Source organism: Festucalex cinctus, chromosome 9 (assembly GCF_051991245.1).
Source record: "Festucalex cinctus isolate MCC-2025b chromosome 9, RoL_Fcin_1.0, whole genome shotgun sequence".
Lineage (NCBI taxonomy): Eukaryota > Metazoa > Chordata > Actinopteri > Syngnathiformes > Syngnathidae > Festucalex > Festucalex cinctus.
Window position 1 is genome coordinate 14,277,585 of NC_135419.1, and position 21,139 is coordinate 14,298,723.

Consider the following 21,139-nt stretch of genomic DNA (forward strand, 5'->3'; position numbering starts at 1 on the left):
AGTCACTTAAGCAATATCATTAATTACTTATGGATGGATGGATGGATCAAAGACAGATTTAAGACAGATAGATCGAAAGACAGACTTCAATAAGAAGAATTGAACAGAATAGCAATTACTCCTGAAAATATACCACCATTCATCCCAATTAGTCCTCCCATATTCGCAGTATTGTAAAATTCTTTGGCGAAAGGCATTTTAATTTCTCTGGGACCAGCCTTGAATCATGTTATTTTAATGTCAGAACTAATTAGCACTCAGGGTCAGGCATAGCTCGAGTGATTGCTCATCCATAACTCCGAGCTGGGCACTGTGGTCCACACTGCAACTCATTCTGGCATGCTTAATTGGAGCCGGAGCTACTGTCTGAGACTATAAACACACCCTGTGATGTATGCCTCCAAAATTGTCAGGTGATATTAATATTGTGTTTGTTCCGTAGTCACCCATAACGGTTTAGCGAGGAAGCCAATTATAAAATAAAATGTGTCGTGTAATGGATCAGGTATACACCTTCAGTGGGGTGTTAATTGTTTTGTCAGGTTTTTTTTTTTTTTTTTTTTTTTTTTTTTTTATATTAGGCATAACAGTTTTGAAAGACTACAGTAGTTTCCCTGTCAATGTCAACAAACACATTGACCGATTTTGTTTGACTGCTATATTCAGATTTTTCTGCATGAGCAGATCCATTAATGTGGTGTATCGTAACACCTTGTAAGACGATTGTTTTTGTGTACGATACGGTAGGCAAGTAAACACAAATGCAGAATAAATGTATTATACAACACATGAATGATAGGTAGTTAGTGTAACTACGAGATAGATAGATAGATAGATAGATAGATAGATAGATAGATAGATAGATAGGTGGGGGATGCATGGACGGACGGAGACTGCGAGGGAGATTTGATACATTTGCTATTGTAATGGAGGAGACTATGCACACAGCGCCACTACTTGTAAATAACTGGAATTACAATACAAAAATAAATAAAAACAAGATACAATCAGTTAATTAAAATAATTTCAGTTTTAGTCATGTGGCCCAGCACCTCTCTTAGTTGCCCGTCAATGAAAATGCAGTACATTAAACTGCAGATTAAAAGGGCTTCTATGAGTGAAAAGTGAAATAAAATTTACATAATTGCGTCCATATCGTGCCACGTTTCGAACGGGTGGCATAGATTTGCTTTCACATGCTCGTTGATTTTGAATTAGAATCTTAAGAGATGTAACGGGAATTTACTAGGGAATTAAAGTAGAAACATTTCCGTGTAGCTGGAGTATTATTATTTCAAGTCACCGGGCAGTATTTTGTACGTATAGCCACACGGTGACGCTGTGGCTGAACTGTGCGACTCAGTTCAAAACAAACAATATACTCCTATTTGCTGTTCAGTGAAATTGTATGCCCTCAATCTGGTCTATCAGGCATGGCATTCTACGTTGGCTGCTGCCTCGGGTTGACTAAAATAGCAGTGTAACGTCAGCAGATATACCTGCCAGGCTAAATTGGGGGAATTTTTATTAAACTATTTTCCGGAAGACCGCTGTGGCTTTCCCAAAAGAAACAAAATGGACTCTTGAAACTACACTAAACGTTACAGTCAAGCGTTTTTAAAGGTTATTGGAAGAACAATCAGACATACGACCATATAATTACTCTCATCAACGAACAGGTAACATAGTAGTGACTTTTTGAGAGACGGTTGTTGTTTCTCAGTGGTATTATTTTTAGCGAACTAATTCGATCCTGTTTGTGCTCGCCGAGTGCTGGTTGAGAACGTCAGTGCTAACTGCCGTCTGCTTAGTTAGCTCAACAGGGGCTATCGATGACATTACACTTTATGGCTTCGTAACAAACCGCTGTTGAACATTTGTCGGAGTTTTGTCAGTTGCGGTACAACTGCGGTCGACCTTGCCGGGTATGTGTCCACGAAATTTAGCGACTCCTGCCAAGTTAATCGCTATCGTAGCGTTGATTGAAAGGCCCGTTTGAAGCTTACGCAGAGCTTGTGGCTACTCCGCTAGTTAGCATTGAAGCCACATCGCCCCTGTAGCCATTTGTCTCGGTGTCTCCGAACATTGGGCCATTAAAACACGTTACAAATGAGATAATTAACGATAATTGAACGTCAAGTGGTTCCAAACGCATTTTATGCATTAGAGATACCGAGTACAACAATAGCGTCCGTGTTCAATTCGGGTGTTTAGTGCGTAAAACTAAGCTATCTGGTGCCATTTTGTTTTGGTGGTGGTTATTTTGCCGTAACCGGCAACTCCGGATAGCGTTGTTGTTATTACTTATTTGTTTTGGCCGTGAACGGCTCAAGGTTTGTCAATCGCCGTAGCCAGATTATTGGCCTTTTCACATTGAGTTGCGGTAGGTTGGCCGTGAATGTTATTTTAGCGTGATGTGTCGGCTGCTGCGAATCGGTTATTTTGCCGTGAGTCATGCACTATGCCTGGTTCCTGCATTACCAGCCGAAACATAACCCTCAAACTAACTGTTCGTTTGTAACTCCCGACTGGCTGCAAGAAATTGTAAACAATAAACAGTAAAATACAAGAAATGGAATAAATGTATAGAGCTGTATGTGAACTCGCTATTCACGGCAAAATAATGCTGGATGGTGAGTAGCCGGTCACTACAAAAACTGTTCTTACACATCATATTGCTATCATTTGAAACGAAATGCTAGAAATGTGAAAGTTTGGTGTTAGATAATTGCAAACACATTTGGTAACAGTGATTTTTCTACGTGGAATTTTATGACAAGACAAATAGCTGGTTAAAGTACAGCCGATTTAAAAATATCTAGAATTATGGCCATTTCATTAACTGATCCAATGTTTAATTTAATCACCCACATTTAATCAGCAGCAGTCATTTCTAACCCAAACGGTTCCATCGGATCCTTAAAATATCGTATCTCGTGTGAATACATGAATCTTAAAAACAAAGCCTTGATTGGTGTGAATGTCATAAATCTTTCAAAAGTCTTAAAAAAAATGTTACTGCATTATAAGTACGATTTTTACAAGACTCTGGTTTTGTAACCACGCAGGAGGGGTTTTGTTGGTTCTGGATTTCACTTTGATGGATTGGATGTACTGGCTTCTATGGATCTCACTCTGCCTTATCGATCCTTCCCTCCTTCCTCTCTTTAGTTTTTCCTCTGGTCTCTTGAGATCTCGCTAAATTTGCTGGAATTTAGAGGCTTCCGGGGTTGGCGTAAGACTTTGATTTTGTAATCATGGGGAAGGCAGGAAGTGTTTGGTCGGTGCTGGATTTCACTTTGATTTATCTTTCTTTTCTCTTTATTTTTTTCTGACCTTTTCTCTGGTCTCCTGACCATTTAAACCTCACGACTCTGGCAAGATTCTGAAGTACCTGGTTAAGGCGAAGGGTAATGGGATATTTATAAGGCTTTAGGTGAATTAATGAGTATAAATTTATACGTATTTGCACGCGCACGCACGCAAGCGCACGCACGCAAACGCACACGCAAACGCACGCACACACACACAAAAAAAAATAAATACAAATAAATTTTTAAAAAAAAAGAGCAATGATGATAAGACGGTGAATCGGTAAGACTACCGAATGAACAATTCTGAGCTCTTTAAAAAAGAAAAAAAAAAAAAAAATAAGTATGATTTTTATTATTGTAAATAATCTCAAAGTAATTGAAAAAGTAATTTGAAGTCGGCCTTAAATTGTATTTCAAATGGAACTAGGAGGTCTTTCTGTTCTTGTTTGATGCAGTGTCTCAATCTTGCTGGAGACTGGCGAATATACCACGACTACTTCCCCTTCTGAGTCAATGGAAGGGTCTGACAGTTCCGAGCAGAGCGGCAGTGACCAGCCAGAGTCGCAGCGCAGGAGGCAGCTGGATCGTCTCGACAGAGAAGAAGCCTTCTACCAGTTTGTCAACAATCTCAGTGATGAGGACTATCGTCTCATGAGGGACAACAATCTTTTGGGCACACCAGGTAGGTATTGATCTTTGATTTTAGTTGGTTTTGCTGAACATTCTGCCACATCAACATGATTAAAAGCAAAGTAATGTTATTTCTGATGTTAATCCAAATGTAGTGCTGAGGTCATTGTGGTCAAATACTGCATATCTAATAAATAATATTGATGGTTTTGGTGTCTATGGTTGGATTTACACTACATGGTTCAAGTGATAGATTTCCCAGAAAAAAAATGGCCTAGTTCAGTTATGTGACATAGCAACAATACAGCATTCTTATGAAAAATACATGAGAATAGTTCCCATGTTACAGTACACATTACGTCACAGTGATTACATGAACTGGCCAAGATGACGCTGTGCAGTAGCGCAATCAGGATTAAAGTGGGTTTTTTTCTCTCTCTCTCTTTCTTAAAACGTGCACCAGCCCGCGTAAAGGATTTCAGCAATTTGGTCCATTAGATGACTGCTAAGTGGGTTATAGAAGTCGTGGTGGACAGGAATTTTTGTATTTGTGTCTCACAATGTTGATTTACAGCTGTATTTGCATAGAAATATCTTAATTAATCTATGGTACTTGTTGTGACACAGTAAATCTTTTCGTGTATTTATTTATTTATTTGTGGAGCTAGAAGTTTGTACAATGAACCTTGGACATTTTATCTGCTGTGAAAGTCCCTTACTTCACGTCATCCAATGTCAGCTATGTGATCAGATTTCTTTTTTTTTCTCTCTTCACAATCAGTTAAAATCTCTTTTTTACCTGTATGGGAAGATGCTGTTGCTGAGCATTAATCTCAGGAATCGTGGTTTTCACACTTTGATGAAAAATGCCACAAGTGTGGCGCTCTACTGAAGACACCAATCCGTTTGTGTCCCAGGACAGTGGGAGGGAGAGTGTAAATTTGGAGCATCCTTTAGCGGATCACCCTGCGAGGCGAGGGCATTGACTGGACAGTGGCATGCCCTGGTAAGTCTCGAGGTCTTCAGCATTGTCCTCTTGCTGTGTTTTAAGGAAACAAAATAGCTCTATCAGTGTTATTTTGAAATATATTTCGATGGACTATGGGATGAATTTTCAACTGTGTCCTTGTTCCTTTATTGCAATATAGCCCCTCTCAAAACATTGTGAGACTAGGAAGGAATAACAAAATATATGTATTTGTTCGCAGTTGAAGTGTTTATGAATTATATTTTTGTTGAGGTTAAAAAAAAGGTGTTGCGTCCTGTTGTCACATGCTTCCTCCACTTTTGAACATTTTATTTTAGTGCAAAACGGTGTGCACGTTAGTGTCTTATGAAGCTGTTTTGAGAAAAGGAATTATGAGGTCACATGAAACAAAGCACATTCTCTCTTTTTAATAAAGCACTTGTTGTGTTTTTAATTATTTTTCAGGAGAGGCAACCGAGGACGAGCTCTTCAGTAGACTTCAGAATATCAAAAATGGTGCCGAACAGCAGAGTGACCCTCCTAGTACCGAAAATGTCGAAGAGCCAAGTGGTGAGTTGACATTTAGTTCGCTTTGTATTTAAATCTGAATCAGTGGTTCTTAACCTGGGCTCGATCGAACCCCAGGGGTTTGGCGCGTCTAGATTTGTAATAACACGCCCCGCTTGGTCATCATTGGTTGCAAGTGATTACGCTACATTGCATGGCCTATCTGTGCTGTAGGAAATTTGGTGCCCTCAATAGTTGACTTGTGACTGTTGTGAAGGTACGTCTGATTTATTTTAATTCCTTCATAATATGTCTAGCAAAAGATGAAAGTGCTCAGATGAATATGTGCAATAATGAGTTCACGTATTACGGAAAGTATGTGTTCCACATGGTTCAATTCTGGGGCCTGTTCTGTTTTCATTGTATCTGCTGCCCCAGTTGTTTTAAAAATCTAAAAATCCTATAAATCTAGTTGAGCTGAGTGATGGGCGTTTGCATCCTAACTGCATGATTTGCAATGCCAAGTTGAACAAGTCTCGTTCAGCAAAAGGTTATTCTCACTATTCATTTTCTTCACCAGTCAACCCTATAACTATGTTTTTAATTTGAAAAAAAAAAATCTGTTTTTTGTTGTTGTTTTTTTTTTCAGTAAAGGATTCGGTGAATGTGCATAGGAATCTGGTGGGGTATCCGAACCTCCAACATGATTAAGAACCACTGATCTAATTGGTAAAATAGTAATGAACTTGAACCGCTTTGACACATCTTCATATATTTTTAGAACAACCCGAAGCCTCTGAAGATCCTGCAAATGGAGACAGTCTCCTGGAGTGGCTGAACACTGTGCGGCGCACGGGCAACACGACCAGAACTGGTCACCGTGGAAACCAGTCATGGAGGGCAGTGAGTCAGACCAACCCAAACAGCGGAGACTTCCGCTTCAGCCTGGAAATTAGCATGAACCGCACCTTAGCTGATCACCTGACAGTTGCCGAAGGAGAGCAGCCGCCTCCAGAGTCCCAAGCGGTGGAGGGAAACTCGGAACCGCCTGTTCTCATGGAGACAGGAGTAGAAGAAGAACCAGTGGTTGAGGAGATGGCTGTCATTGTAGAGCCAGAGCCAGAGCCAGAGCCAGAGCCAGAGCCAGAACCAGAACCAGAACCAGAACTAGAACCAGAGCCAGAGCCTGAACCTGAACCTGAGCCTGAACCTGAGCCTGAGCCTGAGCCTGAACCTGAGGTGGTTGTTTCAAGCGAGATGCATGAAGAACCTCCCAGCCCTCCAGTTGCCGTTCCAGTCGAACCGACGCTCTCCGTGTCTCTACGTAGAGGACACAGGAGGGCTCGCAGCCGCAGTTCAGAGCCGTGCCGAACCCGGGCTCGCGCGGCCAGAAGCCGCTCCCCTCTCCGTTTGGATCATGTGGAGGAGCTCCCCAGTCCCCGCTTTGCTCCGTCGTCTCAAGGCCCCAGCAGCACCGATTCCAGCACTCCGCCTGCGCCTCAAGCGGAGGGTAGCTCTCGGACTCGACAGCATGTTGTTTCGAGACCAAGCGCCGCTGAGAGTGATACTCAGCAGCTCGCGGTTGAAACCGAACAAACTCCCGAGACCCAAAGCGACGCCGCCCCTGAAGGAGAAACTGGATCCGAAGGGGCTGCAGCGGGACGGCGGCCCCCAACCATCATGCTCGATCTGCAGGTGCGTCGTGTTCGTCCAGGCGAGTATCGCCAAAGGGACAGCATCGCCAGTCGTACCCGCTCGCGCTCGCAGAACTCCAACAACACATTTCTCTACGAAAGCGAGCGCGGCGGATTCCGTCGGACTTTCTCCCGCTCGGAGCGCGCCGGGGTGCGGACCTACGTCAGCACAATCCGGATCCCCATCCGCAGGATCTCGGACGCTGGTTTGGGAGAGGCCACCTCAATGGCGCTGCAATCCATGATCCGGCAGATCATGACCGGCTTCGGCGAGCTCGGCTACCTCATGGATTCCGACTCCGATTCTTCCGATTCCAACCGCGCGGCCAACGCGACCGCCGATTCGGTGGAAAATAACCCGGACGCTGCCGCGCCTGCTGCTCCTGTCGTCGAGGAACCGCCCGTGGCCGCCGCTGTCAGAGCGAGGACTGTTGAGGCCGATGCGGACGAAGGACTCGCTGGCACTCCACCAGCCCCCGGCGGCCGGGCTCGACCCAGAGCCCCCATCAACCTCGAGGAGCCCAGCTCGTTGCCCCTCCTTCGCCTGGCGCACTTCTTTTTATTAAATGACGAAGATGAGGACCAACCCCAAGGGCTGACCAAAGAACAGATTGACAACCTGGCCATGCGCAACTTTGGCGAGAGTGACGCCTTGAAGACTTGCAGCGTCTGCATCACGGAGTACGCGGAAGGAAACAAGCTCCGGAAGCTTCCTTGCTCTCACGAGTATCACGTGCACTGCATCGACCGCTGGCTGTCGGAAAACTCCACCTGCCCCATCTGTCGCAGGGCCGTTCTGGTGTCGACCAATCGAGAGAGCGTGGTGTAGTTTCATAAACGGTTCTCTTTGTTCGCACATGAACTACGTTATAACCCGAGTTCATTAACGACGGTAGGAAGAGTCTTTGTTGAAATGTTTTGCCTTCCATACCGTTTTGTAGTCACTAATTTGATTTGGGTCGCACCACACAGGCACTGGCGGAGGTTAGGGTTGCTGTGGTAGGATATCGTGTACGGTTTCTTTTCAATGGAGAATCGTTGGTCAATTTCCTAATTGCATATTTGAGTGGTTTGAGGTTTTAGTGAGTCATAGACAAAAAAAAAAAAAAAAATCAGGTCCAACAAATAATATACGTGATAATCTAAGGGTGGAGACAGAAATGGTTTACCACTGCAACCCTAGTCTGAAGCCGAGAAACTGTCAGTTCGTACACTTGACTATTACAATGCTAGTTAGCCACACACCATGCATGCTGTTTGAATCAACCCCATTAGTGACCATTCTGTTTTTGCACTGGGTCAAGTTGTGTGCGTGAGGAGAGCCACAATTCTCAAGAAAAACCATCGGGTTATAAAAAGCTGTGCACCTGCAGGCAGTTCGAGCAGCTCAAACTGCACCAGTTTTATTAGCTTCTTAACAATGCCTTATATGCCATAAGGCGTGTTGGTACACTTCAGTTACTCCAGGTCAAAGTATTAGCTGTAAATAAATAAGCTTGTACAAATAATTTTCAGTCATGCTTTGTATCAGTGGTCTTATTTTTTGATTGTACATCATTTATCAGATTAGGGTTTGACTGGCCAATGTTATTGTCTACCAGGGCAACCTTTCATTTACATCAAAACAGAACTGGGATCGGTGTAAGGCTGATTTTGTTCAGTAAGTTATGGCCAAATGAGGACATTTTTTGGCTTGCTAGTTCATGTATGCATTGCCAGGTTCAATATGTGTAACTGTTATAAAGTACTTAGATGGTTGTTCAGGCAAAAACATGGGAAAATCTTTGGTTTTATATATGTTTGGCCATTTAAAAAAAATCTTTTTAGGGATGCCTCAGTTGCAATGCTGTTGACATGTTAATTTTCCCACATTACCAGTAGGCCTACTGGTACTAACACACATAACATGCCTGATCTGTTTGTCAATGGCTTGCTTCTAAAAGATGCCTGGATTTTTATTTTATGTCGAAATTGTGCGCAATTAACACATCATTTGCTGTTCTACTTTCATCCTTACATGAGCAGATTTCTTTTTTTGGTTAAGATTACTGAGTGAAATGTTCCACCTTCTCAATTCCAGGTGGAATCATACCAGTAAATTACAAATCTTAATTTCCATTTGCAATCCAAAATTTTCCGTGTTTGAAATTGACCATGTGAAAAAGAATCCAACATCGCGCTTCAGTTTTGATCAGGTCCTGGTAGACTGCCAAGATGTTCAGCCACAGAAGCCCATTACAGTGTGCAATACATGCAAAAGTCACAATAAACAAAACAGTTATATAAATGTATGCTATTATTGAATCTATTGTCAACGGCTGAAATCCTAAATAAAGATTTATTGCATTATTAAATGTGTTGAAGTAAATTTGTATTATAGAGGATGTGTTAGGTTTAATATCATCATTGATGAACAAGAGCACAGGCTGTCGGAAGAGTTCTGCTCCTCATCCGGGTCTTTGCCATGGTTACTACATTTTGTTTTGCAGGCCATAAAGTTTTTTGTCATTGTTGAAGACCACAAACTTGTGTATAAACTATGTAAACTGTTTTCTTTTGGGCCATGTTGGGCCTTGTTCTGTGATCCACCCAATTTGACTGAGTTTGAATGGAAACTAACTGCTGAATTAAACAAGTTATGCTACTAATGCATTTGTAGGTATCAACTCTGTGAATATTTGAGAACATAACAGCCATTTTCTACATACAGTTGCTGACATTTTATGAGGGAAGAAGGGCGGATTTCAGTTTATCCTTGCATAGTCATTTTTACACTGACAGATAATGAACAGGTAATCGCAAGGTGAATTGGTCCTCCATTCGTCTATTTCTGCTTGTGAGTGGGTTTTCGATACAGACAACCGTTGCCATTCAAACCGAAGGACATTTCAGTTTTCAATTAGCATTACATGGATGTATTTGAAAAGCGCGAATATTTCACCCACACAAGTTTTGATGATCATGTTTTTTTAAGTTTATTTGATGTACCTTTTTTTTTTTTTTTTTTTACCCAAGTAGGATAATTCTTAATATGTAGAAATAATATGCCAATAATTGTTTTCCATGAAAAACAGGTTGCACCCCCCCCCCCCCCCCCCAAAAAATAAAAAATAAATGAAAAAAATAATCAAAACCACTGGGTTACGTTACAGACCACATCTGTAAAAAAAAAAAAAAAAAAAGGAAAAATAGAAATACCTTATTTAAATAGTCCACAATGCATTATTTATAAAGGTCTAACGTCCAAATATTGGTGGGGGGGGTTGCAACCCTGTGAAAGTGACATAGGGCCTATATTTATTTTACTTTGTTAAAGTGTGTTGCTTTTGTTCTTGTTTTATTGTATGCTGATTAGTGCTTGAACTGATGCTGAAATGCAATTCGATTTGGTCTTATTGTTGACAATAAGGATTACGTGAACAGATGGGACTGTGCTGAACAATAACATAAAATACACAACAGTGGTCACAAACCTATAACCTGGAATTCAGGAGTAGTTGGAATATGAAACTGACGAATTCAATGCAACCTCAATACAACAGCAGGGGGCAGAGTAACCCCAATAAATATTAGATTCTTCTGCAAATTACATTATTACACTCGTGCATATAGTCAAATGTATTGGTTTTGAATGCAATCGTGAAATAATCTCACTGTTTGAACAATAGATGATAGATTTAAAATGAAATCGTTTGGGAAATGAAGCTACCTCCACGGTGTGCGAAGGTGGACAACAAGGAAGTGATTTACAGTTATAATGGCACTTCGGAGAGCTGCAAGTCGTTTTGGGAGTGGGACTATCCAAAATGTTCTTCAGGTATACAGCAGCGGCACTTTTTAATATTGGACTAATCCCACCCTTTTTAAACTATACAGGTATACAGTTGAACGTAGCTACGAAGAATGTTTTTAGAAGCTAGCTGAGTCGCAGTTGAAGTTAAACGTTTTCTCGCAGAAATGTAACAACCATTGATTTCTTTCAGAAAAACTATGCTCGGACGCAAGAAGCCGTAAAACGCAAGGGGACGTGTCAGATAGAAATGAGTCATTTGGACCATTTGGTGCTGACTGTGAAAAGTGTGCCGGAGACCATCAAGTTCTACACGTCGGTTCTGGGCATGGAACTTGTCACCTTTAAGGTATGACGTCAGTTGATGAATGATGCGGGGATATGTTCGGTGCATTTGTCAATAAACTGAGTGAAATGTAGCATTATTTAAGTCAGTATATATATATATATATATATATATATATATATATATATATATATATATATATATATATATATATATATATATATATATATATATATATATGTGTGTGTGTGTGTGTATGTATATGTATGTATATGTATGTATATGTATGTATATGTATGTGTACATTGTGACATCTTATTTTGGTGGTCTTCCACCATGAATAGCAAACCAAGACAAATAATGATACCATTCCTAAAAGGTTTTGTAAATTAATAGTAAAGCACCAACACCATAGTTTGTACAAAATAATGAACCCACCATCTTACATAAACAGCTGTAGGCCTATTCAGTATTATTCAACACCCCAAAAAATACCTTTATATGATACCCATACTACTAATTTAATAATATTAATAGCAGGGGAGCAGTTGATGTGACAAACAAATTTGCGTGCTAGCACTCAACACAAATGTTATTAATTCATTTAACATAATATTCGGAATCCACACTAAAGTAAATGTAAATATATAGGGAGAATGTACACGTCACTGGCTATTAGTAGCTGCATCAGGAGAGGCAAGCACTTTTTAGTTTAACTTTTGACTGCATGGCCATAAGGTGCGTTAAGGATAACCAACAAAACAGGACATCTGAAACGTAGCCAAAAAAGCCTAACCAAGTAGCAGCTGTACAAACTAGTTTGTTTTTTTGTGTGTGTCCAAACATTACCTAACCAAAAGAAAATAAACAAGTGACACATTGCTACCAAAGGCTCTGAAGCCATAAACAGGAAAAGGAATCAATAGCTCCATTTCCCAGTGGCAAATCATAAATTATAACACCACAAATAAGCCTGCTAAGCAAAACTGAATACTGGAAGTGCTTTGAGTGTTTTTAATATGTCTGATGTTCATCACACTTCCCTGAAAAAATAATACACTTTCAGTCCTCGACAGAGAACAAGTGACGTATGGAGAAATGTGTTCAGTTTTAATATTGTGAAAGAATTTGGGCTTATGCATGAGATGCTGATTGCTGTTTTGTATCAAATGGTTAAATGAAAATAGTATTTTGGATTGTTAGTAATCCAGATTCCTTCAAAAAACACCTCAAGACTGTAAATTTTGAATGTGAGTGATTAGCAACCAGGTCAGAATATACCAAAAGTCAGCTGGGATAGACTCCACCTCACTTGGAAATCAATGGATGCTTGACCGCGTCTTGTGTATTGGAGTAGAAAAACATCCTTGTTGAAGATCAAGCAGAGTTTGATTGTTTTTAGGCACAATAACAATTATGTTGAACTCTGTACTCAGTCACACTATTCCGTGTTATTTGCATAGCGAAGTGCCCTCTCTGATTGGAGAGAACTTCCACCAGATGGCAGAATTTGATTGTATGTCACGTCGTGTAGTTGATGCTGTGCTCATCCAACTAATTGATGACTTTTGGACAACTTTCCCCACTCACCAATGAAGGGCGACCGCAAAGCTCTTGGCTTTGGGAAGCAGAAGTTTAACCTTCACCAGCTCGGGAAGGAGTTTGAGCCGAAAGCTAAGCATCCAACTCCAGGCTCTGCAGACTTGTGCCTCATCACCAAAACCCCTCTGACTACTGTAGCTGCACACCTGAAGGTTTGTCTACCTGTGAAATGGATTTATTTTCTGTGTTAGTAGTTGTTGTTTAATTTATTTATACCAGCATCTAGCATTGTTTCTCATTTTTCTCTTGCTGTTTTTTTTCCCTTTCCATCTTGTGGTTAGATCTTTGTTGGTAATATTTGTCAATTGTGCGTGCGTGAAGCCTTTTGAGACTCTTTTGTGATTAAGGCCTATGCAGTATCAGGATTCTGCAACTTACACTCTGGAGCCACATGTGGCTCTGTAGTCCCTCTCCTGTGGCTCACTGTGGATCTCTAAAAATATATATACTAGAAAATTATCCTTTTTTTTTTTTTACATACTTTTTTTTAAATTGAGTAAATGCAAAAAAAAGAATAATTAAATATTCAAAATAAATTAAAATGTCAAAAAAGTGACCAGAAAATATATTTTTTACACATTTTTTTTTTAAAGAAAGAGTAATTAATGATTAAATGACAAAATGAATAATTACATCTTAAAAAAATGTCAAAAAATGACCAGAAAATGTAAAAAAAAAAGAAAAAAAAAAGAGTTAAATTGTAAAATTAGCATAAAATGTCCATGAACTTGCCAAAAATAACAGAGAACTGAATTAAAACACTGCAGAAAAGAAAAAATAACCAGAACAAAAAGAAGAAATCCCCCAAAACTACCATAAAATGTCCATAAAATTGCCAAAAAATTTCAGAACATTGACAGCAAAATGGGCAAGGGCAAAAAAAGTAAAAAAATAAAAAAATGCCCATAAATGTCAAAAAAAAAAAGGAAGAACATAGGCAGAAAATTACCATATGTCCATAAAATGGCCAAAAATGTCAGAAAGACAGAAAAGTGTAAAAATGTATGAAAAATTACCCCCCCCCCCAAAAAAAAAATAAAAAATCCCAAAAACGAAGACGAAGCTAGAAGGAAGTGAATGTCTACATATTGGATGCTGCTCTCATATTTTTGTGTTGTGGTGCAGCCTTAATTAGCTCTTTGGCCATCTGTACATTATACTAACACTAACACAGTGTTTCGTCTATCACAATGTTCAAATGTTTTTGCGGCTTCCGACAGATTTTTTGGTTATTAATTTGGCCTAAAATGGCACATTTGACACTAAAGGTTGCTGACCCCTGGGCTATATAAATAAACTTGACATTGTCATGTCTGTAGGTGTGTGGAGTGCAAATAGAGGAGGGCCCGCTGGAGAGGACGGGAGCGGTGGGGACAATCACATCTCTGTACTTCCGAGATCCAGATGGCAACCTCATTGAAATTTCCACTTATCACCGAGAAACATGAGACGCATTTTCATAACACGGCCTCTTCTTTTTAAATGGAAAAAATGCAACTGTGAGGACAAATAAGATGATTTGAAGATCATGGTTGCAAATAGCTTTATTAACTCATTCACTCGCAGTCATTTTCACTGATGCAACCCCCTTCGGCTGTTTCACTGGAGTTTGGCTGATTTCGCAAGGCCCACAGAATATTGGGTTCTTTTGCTATAAAAACATGGAACCTACCAAAAGAAAGATTAGTCAATATACAATATCTGTTTCCGTTTTGCAGCAGTTAGCATCAGAATATAGCTAAGTTTCATCATTATTCACAAATCTGTTTAGAATTGTGGGGAAACAGCTTGTTTGCAACATGGCCCTGGTTGATCTCTTATACTCTGCTGTCACCTGCTGGCCGTTTTTGTAATTACTACAATTTTTTTCACCTGTTCACTGCAGTTGAGAGGCTGCATCAAAGCCTTCTGTATGCTCTAGCATAAATAAAATAAAATAAAATAAAATAACATTAAAAAAAACGTATAAATATGTCTTTGGAGCACATAAAACATTTAAAGTGGAATGTATTTTTGGGAGAAAATGAGTTAAGCATTTGTAGTCATAAATTAACACTTAAATAGTTTATTCTTTGACATACAGTAAAGCAAATCAAATTGTAATTTGCAGATATTATTGTATATATGTTGATATTGCAACAAAGTAAAAAGTATAATGTTCACAGAGACATATTCTGTTTTAGCTGTAATCATGCCTTTTCACTGTAACTGTAAGAGAAGCGGGGTACAGTCGTCGAGTTTGTCCATCTCTTCCACTATTTGAATCAGCCTCTCAACTTTATCCGTAGGAAGCACAGCTCCGGCATTATTCCGAAACTTCTTTCTCAAGCTCTCGTTGGTCAGCGGTTTGCGCCAGTGACCGTAAAATGTGTCGCAGCGACCTCTCAGGACGTCTCCTCCGACAAGTGCGACTTGGACTTCGCCATACATGTGATCGAAATTGGCCGGGTTGTCACGGGGATGCTCCACCCGGACGCGTCTCAGCAACTCGAGGAGCTCCGGACGAGCCGCGGCCGCGGGGCTGAAGGACTGCACGGTCACCTCGCCGTCCAGGAGGGCGGTACAAGCGTTGAACTGGAAGGAATGGCGGGCCTGGTGAACCGATTCCGGGAAAGGCCTGTTGATGTATTTGGAGTCGGGAACTCTGAGCAGGATGGTCTGAATGTGAGCCGGAGACACGGCGCCAGGACCTAAGCCCACAAGGTTCTTGTGCACTGAGGCCGCAGCGTCTGCCACCCAGTGCATGCCCAGATGTGCAGGGAAGCGCTTAAACGCAATATCCTGCTCATCTAGCAAGAACACATGATCACCATGGCTAGGTGGTTCCAAATGTTGTGGCGTGTAGTCTTTGTAGAAAGCACTGAAACCGGCAACCCCTTCCACAGCATCCAGGATGAACGGACTTGCCTCAAGTCCCTGAGAGGCCAGTATAGCAGCCTCCAGTCCCAAGCGGGAAGCATTGCCGATGTGTATGGGTTTGGACTGAGTTGCAGCGTTAGCCATCGGCGCTCCAGAGAGAGAAGCAGCGATGGCTAAGGCGTGGCTTGATTGCGACGGAGTCAGCGACAAGAGGCGAGCACAGGCTGCCGCACTTCCCATTGTCCCCACCACGCTGGGAGGGTGAAACCTGCTTAGGGTAGACACACAAGTACAAGCATGTTGGCATTTATGTCCATAGTAGAGCTCCTTACGTTTATTTTTGTGCTAGGGCAAGTCGCCTCTCCTGCACTCAATTGAACTCATTCGCTACCAGCCCAGTTAAAATGGATCTTTGACGTCTTTAGTCGTCAATGGCAGTGAATGAGGAATAAGTGGAGCCCAATACAGATCCGGACGTTGACATCACGCATCTAAATGGCCGTTAGCGAAGCCATTTTCGCAGCACAGAAAACGCGTCTGCCATTTTGAGTAAACGGCAAATGCCGCACTTGAACAATGATTGACAGCTGTTGTGGACCATCTGCCACAACGAGAAGAGCCAAAAAAATAATAAAATGGATTGAGCATTCTCCAGGCTACCACAAGAGGAATCGATGGATCACAGCAGCCATAAAAAGGGTGAACAACAAGATGGAGGATTTGCGATCCTCCTCATTGCTTGTTTAGCGATCACTTCATATCAGGTGAGTCAATTTCTGAATCTTTTAGTCGTGTAGATGTAGCTTGATTGTATAGCTATTAAATCAAGGCGAAAGACGTGACTGGGCACTATGTTGCTAACTTGCTTGAAGCAGGCTAGCTTCAGACAGGTTACCACACGCAAAATGTGGGGGAAACAATTTGTTTCGTTCATTTGTGCTGCTACGGTTTAACAGAGTTTAACAGTTGAATTTAATAACTGACCAATACCATAGAGACTTTTTACGGCATAAATGACGGCGGCGGCAGCCGAATTAGTAGGTGCTAATTTGCTAACGTCACCAAAATAACACTGCCAAAACTTGTGTGAAACTGTTAACTTCTATGGCATTTTGAGTACATATAAAGGAGAAATAAATCCAGATTCTACAAACTTATAAAGCCTTTGATCAGATTTGAAAGTAGTAACCGGTGTAAGAGAGGGGTTAATTCCACAAAGCAGCGTAGGGGGGGAAACGCGCTCCTGACGCTTCATCGGCAACAGCAATGGTAATATCATCCAACTTGTCCTTTTCATCAAACTGTCAATGCTCTGGGCGGAAAGTTGACAGATAAACGCTAGCTTTAGCCCTCCTTGTCATTGTCGTCCACTCCCATGGGGAGGCATGTTCTAAGAAATAGCCACATGATGTCCGGATCTCTATAGTCATAATTGAGTGACTGACTTGGCTGACTAGTAACGATCTATTGAATCTATTTTCATTGCATAAAATGTCAAATCTTCCCCAAGAAACATGCTTTTTTTTATCGATGATATCCTCACAAAACATTTGGTATCCGATTTGACCCGTGCCCTTACACGCTCACCTTTTGGGGATGTCATGAGCCTCATTAGAGAACCTCATGAGTCGGCCCTGGATCTCAACGCCGACGTTGAAAGCCAGCAGGAAGTCCAGGCCACTAGGTTTGCCGTTGGCAGGCATCATGTCGCTGAGAGCCAGCACAGCAGGAAGCACAGCTCCGGAGGGATGAGTGGCAGGGTGCCATGTATCATCAAAGTCCATGGAGTGAGTCTGTCAAAGGAGAGAAATAATCAAATACCACTCAAATCTCGGGCGCTTTCATCTGTGTGTGGATAAAACTTGAATCATAGGCGAAAATGCTGGCTTTAAATGTCGGGTTAAGCTCCTGGGGATGCATTCCTAAAGCTTTTACTTGCCAATCTGGCCAAATTGTAAGAAAATTCAAAGAATCATGTTTTCTTAGAATAGCCCAGTAAGTGAAGAGTAGATCCTAGTAAAGATAAAAAGCTATTCCTGAAGAAACCTAACTCTTCAGGTGAGTTCTGCCACTTTACATCAAATAAATAACAAAACAATATGTTTGGAGCTGCAAAACACATGAACATTGTGATGTTAGTTGAGTAGTTAGTCTAATGTGGTGAGGGCCCAAGAGCTGCACCACAACAGAAAAATATGCAGCACATTCTTTTTCTTCTACCTTTTCATTTGTTTTTGGAATTTTTCAGACATTGTTTTTCATACATTTTTAGACTTTTCTGCCTTTCTGTCAAATTTCTGACATTTTTGGCAATTTTATGACCATATGGTCATTTTATGCTACTCTCCTTCCTTTTTTTTTTTTTGGACAGTTTATGGCAATTTTTTTTTGTGACATTTACATATTCTTTTTTTCTTTTTTTTCCCCTATCAATTTTCTGACTTTTCAGCAATTTTGTGGACATTTTATGGTAATTTTTGGGATTTCTTCTTTTGGTCATTTTATTTATTTATTTATTTATTTATTTATTTATTTATTTAACTTTTTGAACATTTTCTTTCCTGCCTTTTCTTCAATCAATTTTCAAATTTTGTTTGCCAATTTTGTGGTAATTTTCTGCTTTTACTCTTCCTTTTTGACATTTTCTGGTCACTTTTTGGACATTTTTAGGTAATTTTAAACGTTTTCATCCACCTTTTCCTGTCTTTATGAAAACTGAAAAATTTGGACCCTAGCCTTTTTTGAATATTTAATTATTCATTTATTATCTAAACAATTCATTCATTTCAAGAATATTGTATCTAAAATAAATAAATAAATACATAAATACATAAATAAATAAATAAATAAATAAATAAATAAATAAATAAATAAATAAATAAATAAATATGTATATTAATTTAACAGAGGACAAAATGGCCTGGCGTGATAAGTATGCTCAGTTTGACGTTTTCATGAATGCTATGACCAACAACCATCAAAACCAGCGTCATTTTTCTTTCTCTCCATTCCTTGGTCAGAATTTTCTGAGATTGTTCTGGAATCAGTCCTAAGCTAAGACTCATTGCTAGGAATTTTTCTCAGCATCTTAATACTGGCACTGGTGGCTTCTTAAGGAAGCAAACAGTATTTGCTGGTTTAGTAGTTGGAAATTTAGTTCAGTGAAGTCATTCTGGTGTCATCAACACCTTGTGTAAACAGTTTTCCACGAGACTGCTCCTAGCGTGAACTCAAAGTGTTTTATTTTAGTTTGTCGAGCAGACGGTTCGCGCTCACCGCCACCCCGTTGACAAAAGCCGCCAGTGTTGGCGAGAGCTTGGTGCCCTCCAGTCCGTAGACAGAGCTGATGTCATGATGGGCGTACATGAGCTGCAGGGAGTAAAGATGGAGACGGGTAAACAGTCACAAACACACACGCACACGAAAGACCTGAAAATTATTAATTTGCCTCATCACTCCTCAGTTGCTTAATACGCTTCTTTGACATTCACTGAAGAAGGCCGCGACATTTATCACAAACGTAATAATTAGGGATTACCCGGGACCGCTATTCAACTTGTCTGTCTGCATGCCGTCTTATTTAAGATAGAGACATCTTTTTTTTTTTTTTTTTTTTCCTTCTCCAGCCTCACCTGCGAGTGCTGCAGTGCCAGTTGAAACACATCAGTTGTGCTGCCAAGTAGACCAACGCCGAGACTGTCCAGCACCATCCTCTTACTGCGATCAAGGACTACAGAGGACAAGTGTTGAGGCTTTACTTCACCGATGAACTTTCCAAAACTCGATGTGACCGTGTCCTCGGGGCAGGGGAACTTCAAGGCTGTAGGGGGGGGGGGGGGGGGACGAAAAAACACATTAAGAAAAAGGTTTCGGACAGTTTGGCAAAGAAGTTTGGTTGCTATGACTTCACCCTCAACTGCAGACTTGTGCAGTCCTCTGACAGCCCACATTCGTCTGATGGCTTTCTGCAGATATGGATTTGATTTGCTAGATTTTAACTTATTTTTTCCTGCTTAGATGTTAAACTGGTGAGTGAACACAAATTAACATAAATTCCGAAACGTTAATTTGTCAATGAAAACATTTGAGTATGTACCTGTAGCATGGAGCTCATGGCTTCAGTCAGGCGTGTCTTCCAAGTTTCTTATTGACACAGCAGCTTTGTAGTCATCAGGTGAAGACTGATGCTGATGCTGCCCCAAGTGGAGCCCGGACCGGCCTTATATAGTCAAGGACTTACAATAGTGACGAAAGTGGAACAAGGAAGCACGCGTATTTTCCACGACATAATATGATCAATATCAGGTTCAAGGAAGGACTTTCCGCAGTGGGCATGTCTTCATTATCCCAATCGACAGCAACTTCTTGAGAAGAAAGAGAGGAAGGTGTGGGACTCTATTGAGTTACATGACATCACCTCTCGGGAGTGGACAGGAGAGTCGTGTTGGGAATTGTCGTCAATCCCACCCACTGTCAGGAAGCTATATATCCATGCCTGGGAGAAGGTCAACATTTCATCGGAACATCTTCCAAAGGTAGGACCTTGACGTCCCTTAAATGTTTTAAATAGCAAGATAAATTGATGCTATTGTTAACAAGTGTGGTAACTTGCTTCAGAGTGGCAGAATAATTGCTTGACAGGTAAGTTAAAGCATGCTTACATGAGTAAAACCATCATTGCAAACTTGTAAATTTTACTCAAAGTATTTTTAAGTGTGTATGAATTTGCCTATCACATGAAAAAAAACTATTAAAGATTTTTCACTCGGAAATTTTGCAAGGAGAGATTTTGACTACATTTTACTAGTTTTTTTTTGTTTTGATTTGTTTTTAAGTTACAAAAGGATTGAGCAACAAACTCATCATGACCTACTTGGGAGAGTGCTACTCTACCACCTGAGTTATGCCACGCCTACTGAGACGAGACCGAAAACAGTTTTTAGTTGCTTGGAGTTAGGAAAATTCCAGCTGACACGAGGGATATACTAACACACAGCAGGAGTGTTGTGGGTTTTTTCCTCAAACGTTGACTGATTTTATTTTTTCCAATTGTAAATTTTACTGTATTCATAATAGGACCAAATAGACTCAATTTAGAGTAAAATTTACTTGACAGAATGTATATGGCATGGCATGATTGTTTGAGTTACCTAATATGAATTAAGTTTAATTGTTGTTTTTTAATAGTTAGAAGTTATGAGTATATTGGACGTTTTGATCTCTGTTGTTATGAAATTGGGTCAGTACCATATAACCAGAGTCTTCAGTTTTAGAGATGTTAACTAAAAGACTGTTTTACACTTAAGATTTTGAATTATTAAATTGCATAATCAACTATCTTGGTACCCTGGTTTATGTTTGTGTATATTTAGTTTTGCAAATCATCCAAAGGTGATTTTTAGTACTATAACCCTTGGTACCCCCCTCCCCATCTCAACAGCTCCAAAAAACCATGACGGCAATAAACGGTTTCCCAGCCAGTTTCTACAG

At 40.5% G+C, this 21,139-nt stretch overlaps 3 protein-coding genes across 5 annotated transcripts; 2 read left to right on the plus strand and 1 right to left on the minus strand.

Annotated features, from left to right (window-relative positions):
- Positions 1-1,414: 1,414 nt before the first annotated feature.
- On the plus strand, positions 1,415-9,760 carry rlim (ring finger protein, LIM domain interacting). Its single transcript, XM_077532309.1, has 4 exons — positions 1,415-1,679; positions 3,770-3,996; positions 5,377-5,481; positions 6,200-9,760. The coding sequence occupies exons 2-4, from the start codon at positions 3,828-3,830 to the stop codon at positions 7,939-7,941; spliced, it is 2,016 nt and encodes a 671-aa protein (XP_077388435.1). The 5' UTR covers positions 1,415-1,679; positions 3,770-3,827; the 3' UTR covers positions 7,942-9,760.
- Positions 9,761-10,547: 787 nt separating this feature from the next.
- On the plus strand, positions 10,548-14,740 carry glod5 (glyoxalase domain containing 5). Of its 2 annotated transcripts, none has more exons than XM_077532118.1 (4): positions 10,548-10,929; positions 11,096-11,251; positions 12,787-12,942; positions 14,110-14,740. In XM_077532118.1, exons 1-4 carry the CDS (start codon positions 10,870-10,872, stop codon positions 14,236-14,238), a joined length of 501 nt encoding a protein of 166 aa, XP_077388244.1. In that variant the 5' UTR covers positions 10,548-10,869; the 3' UTR covers positions 14,239-14,740. The 2 variants fall into 2 exon arrangements, with proteins under 2 accessions (XP_077388244.1, XP_077388245.1); XM_077532119.1 differs by having other exon boundaries at positions 10,871-10,988.
- On the minus strand, positions 14,671-19,992 carry irg1l (immunoresponsive gene 1, like). 2 transcript variants are annotated; one of them, XM_077532117.1, is made up of 6 exons: positions 19,746-19,992; positions 19,560-19,614; positions 19,282-19,469; positions 18,926-19,018; positions 17,237-17,442; positions 14,671-15,917 (listed from the first exon to the last, which is right to left on the minus strand). In XM_077532117.1, exons 1-6 carry the CDS (start codon positions 19,761-19,763, stop codon positions 14,990-14,992), a joined length of 1,488 nt encoding a protein of 495 aa, XP_077388243.1. In that variant the 5' UTR covers positions 19,764-19,992; the 3' UTR covers positions 14,671-14,989. The 2 variants fall into 2 exon arrangements, with proteins under 2 accessions (XP_077388243.1, XP_077388242.1); XM_077532116.1 differs by having other exon boundaries at positions 14,671-15,920.
- Between the last annotated feature and the right edge of the window lie 1,147 nt (positions 19,993-21,139).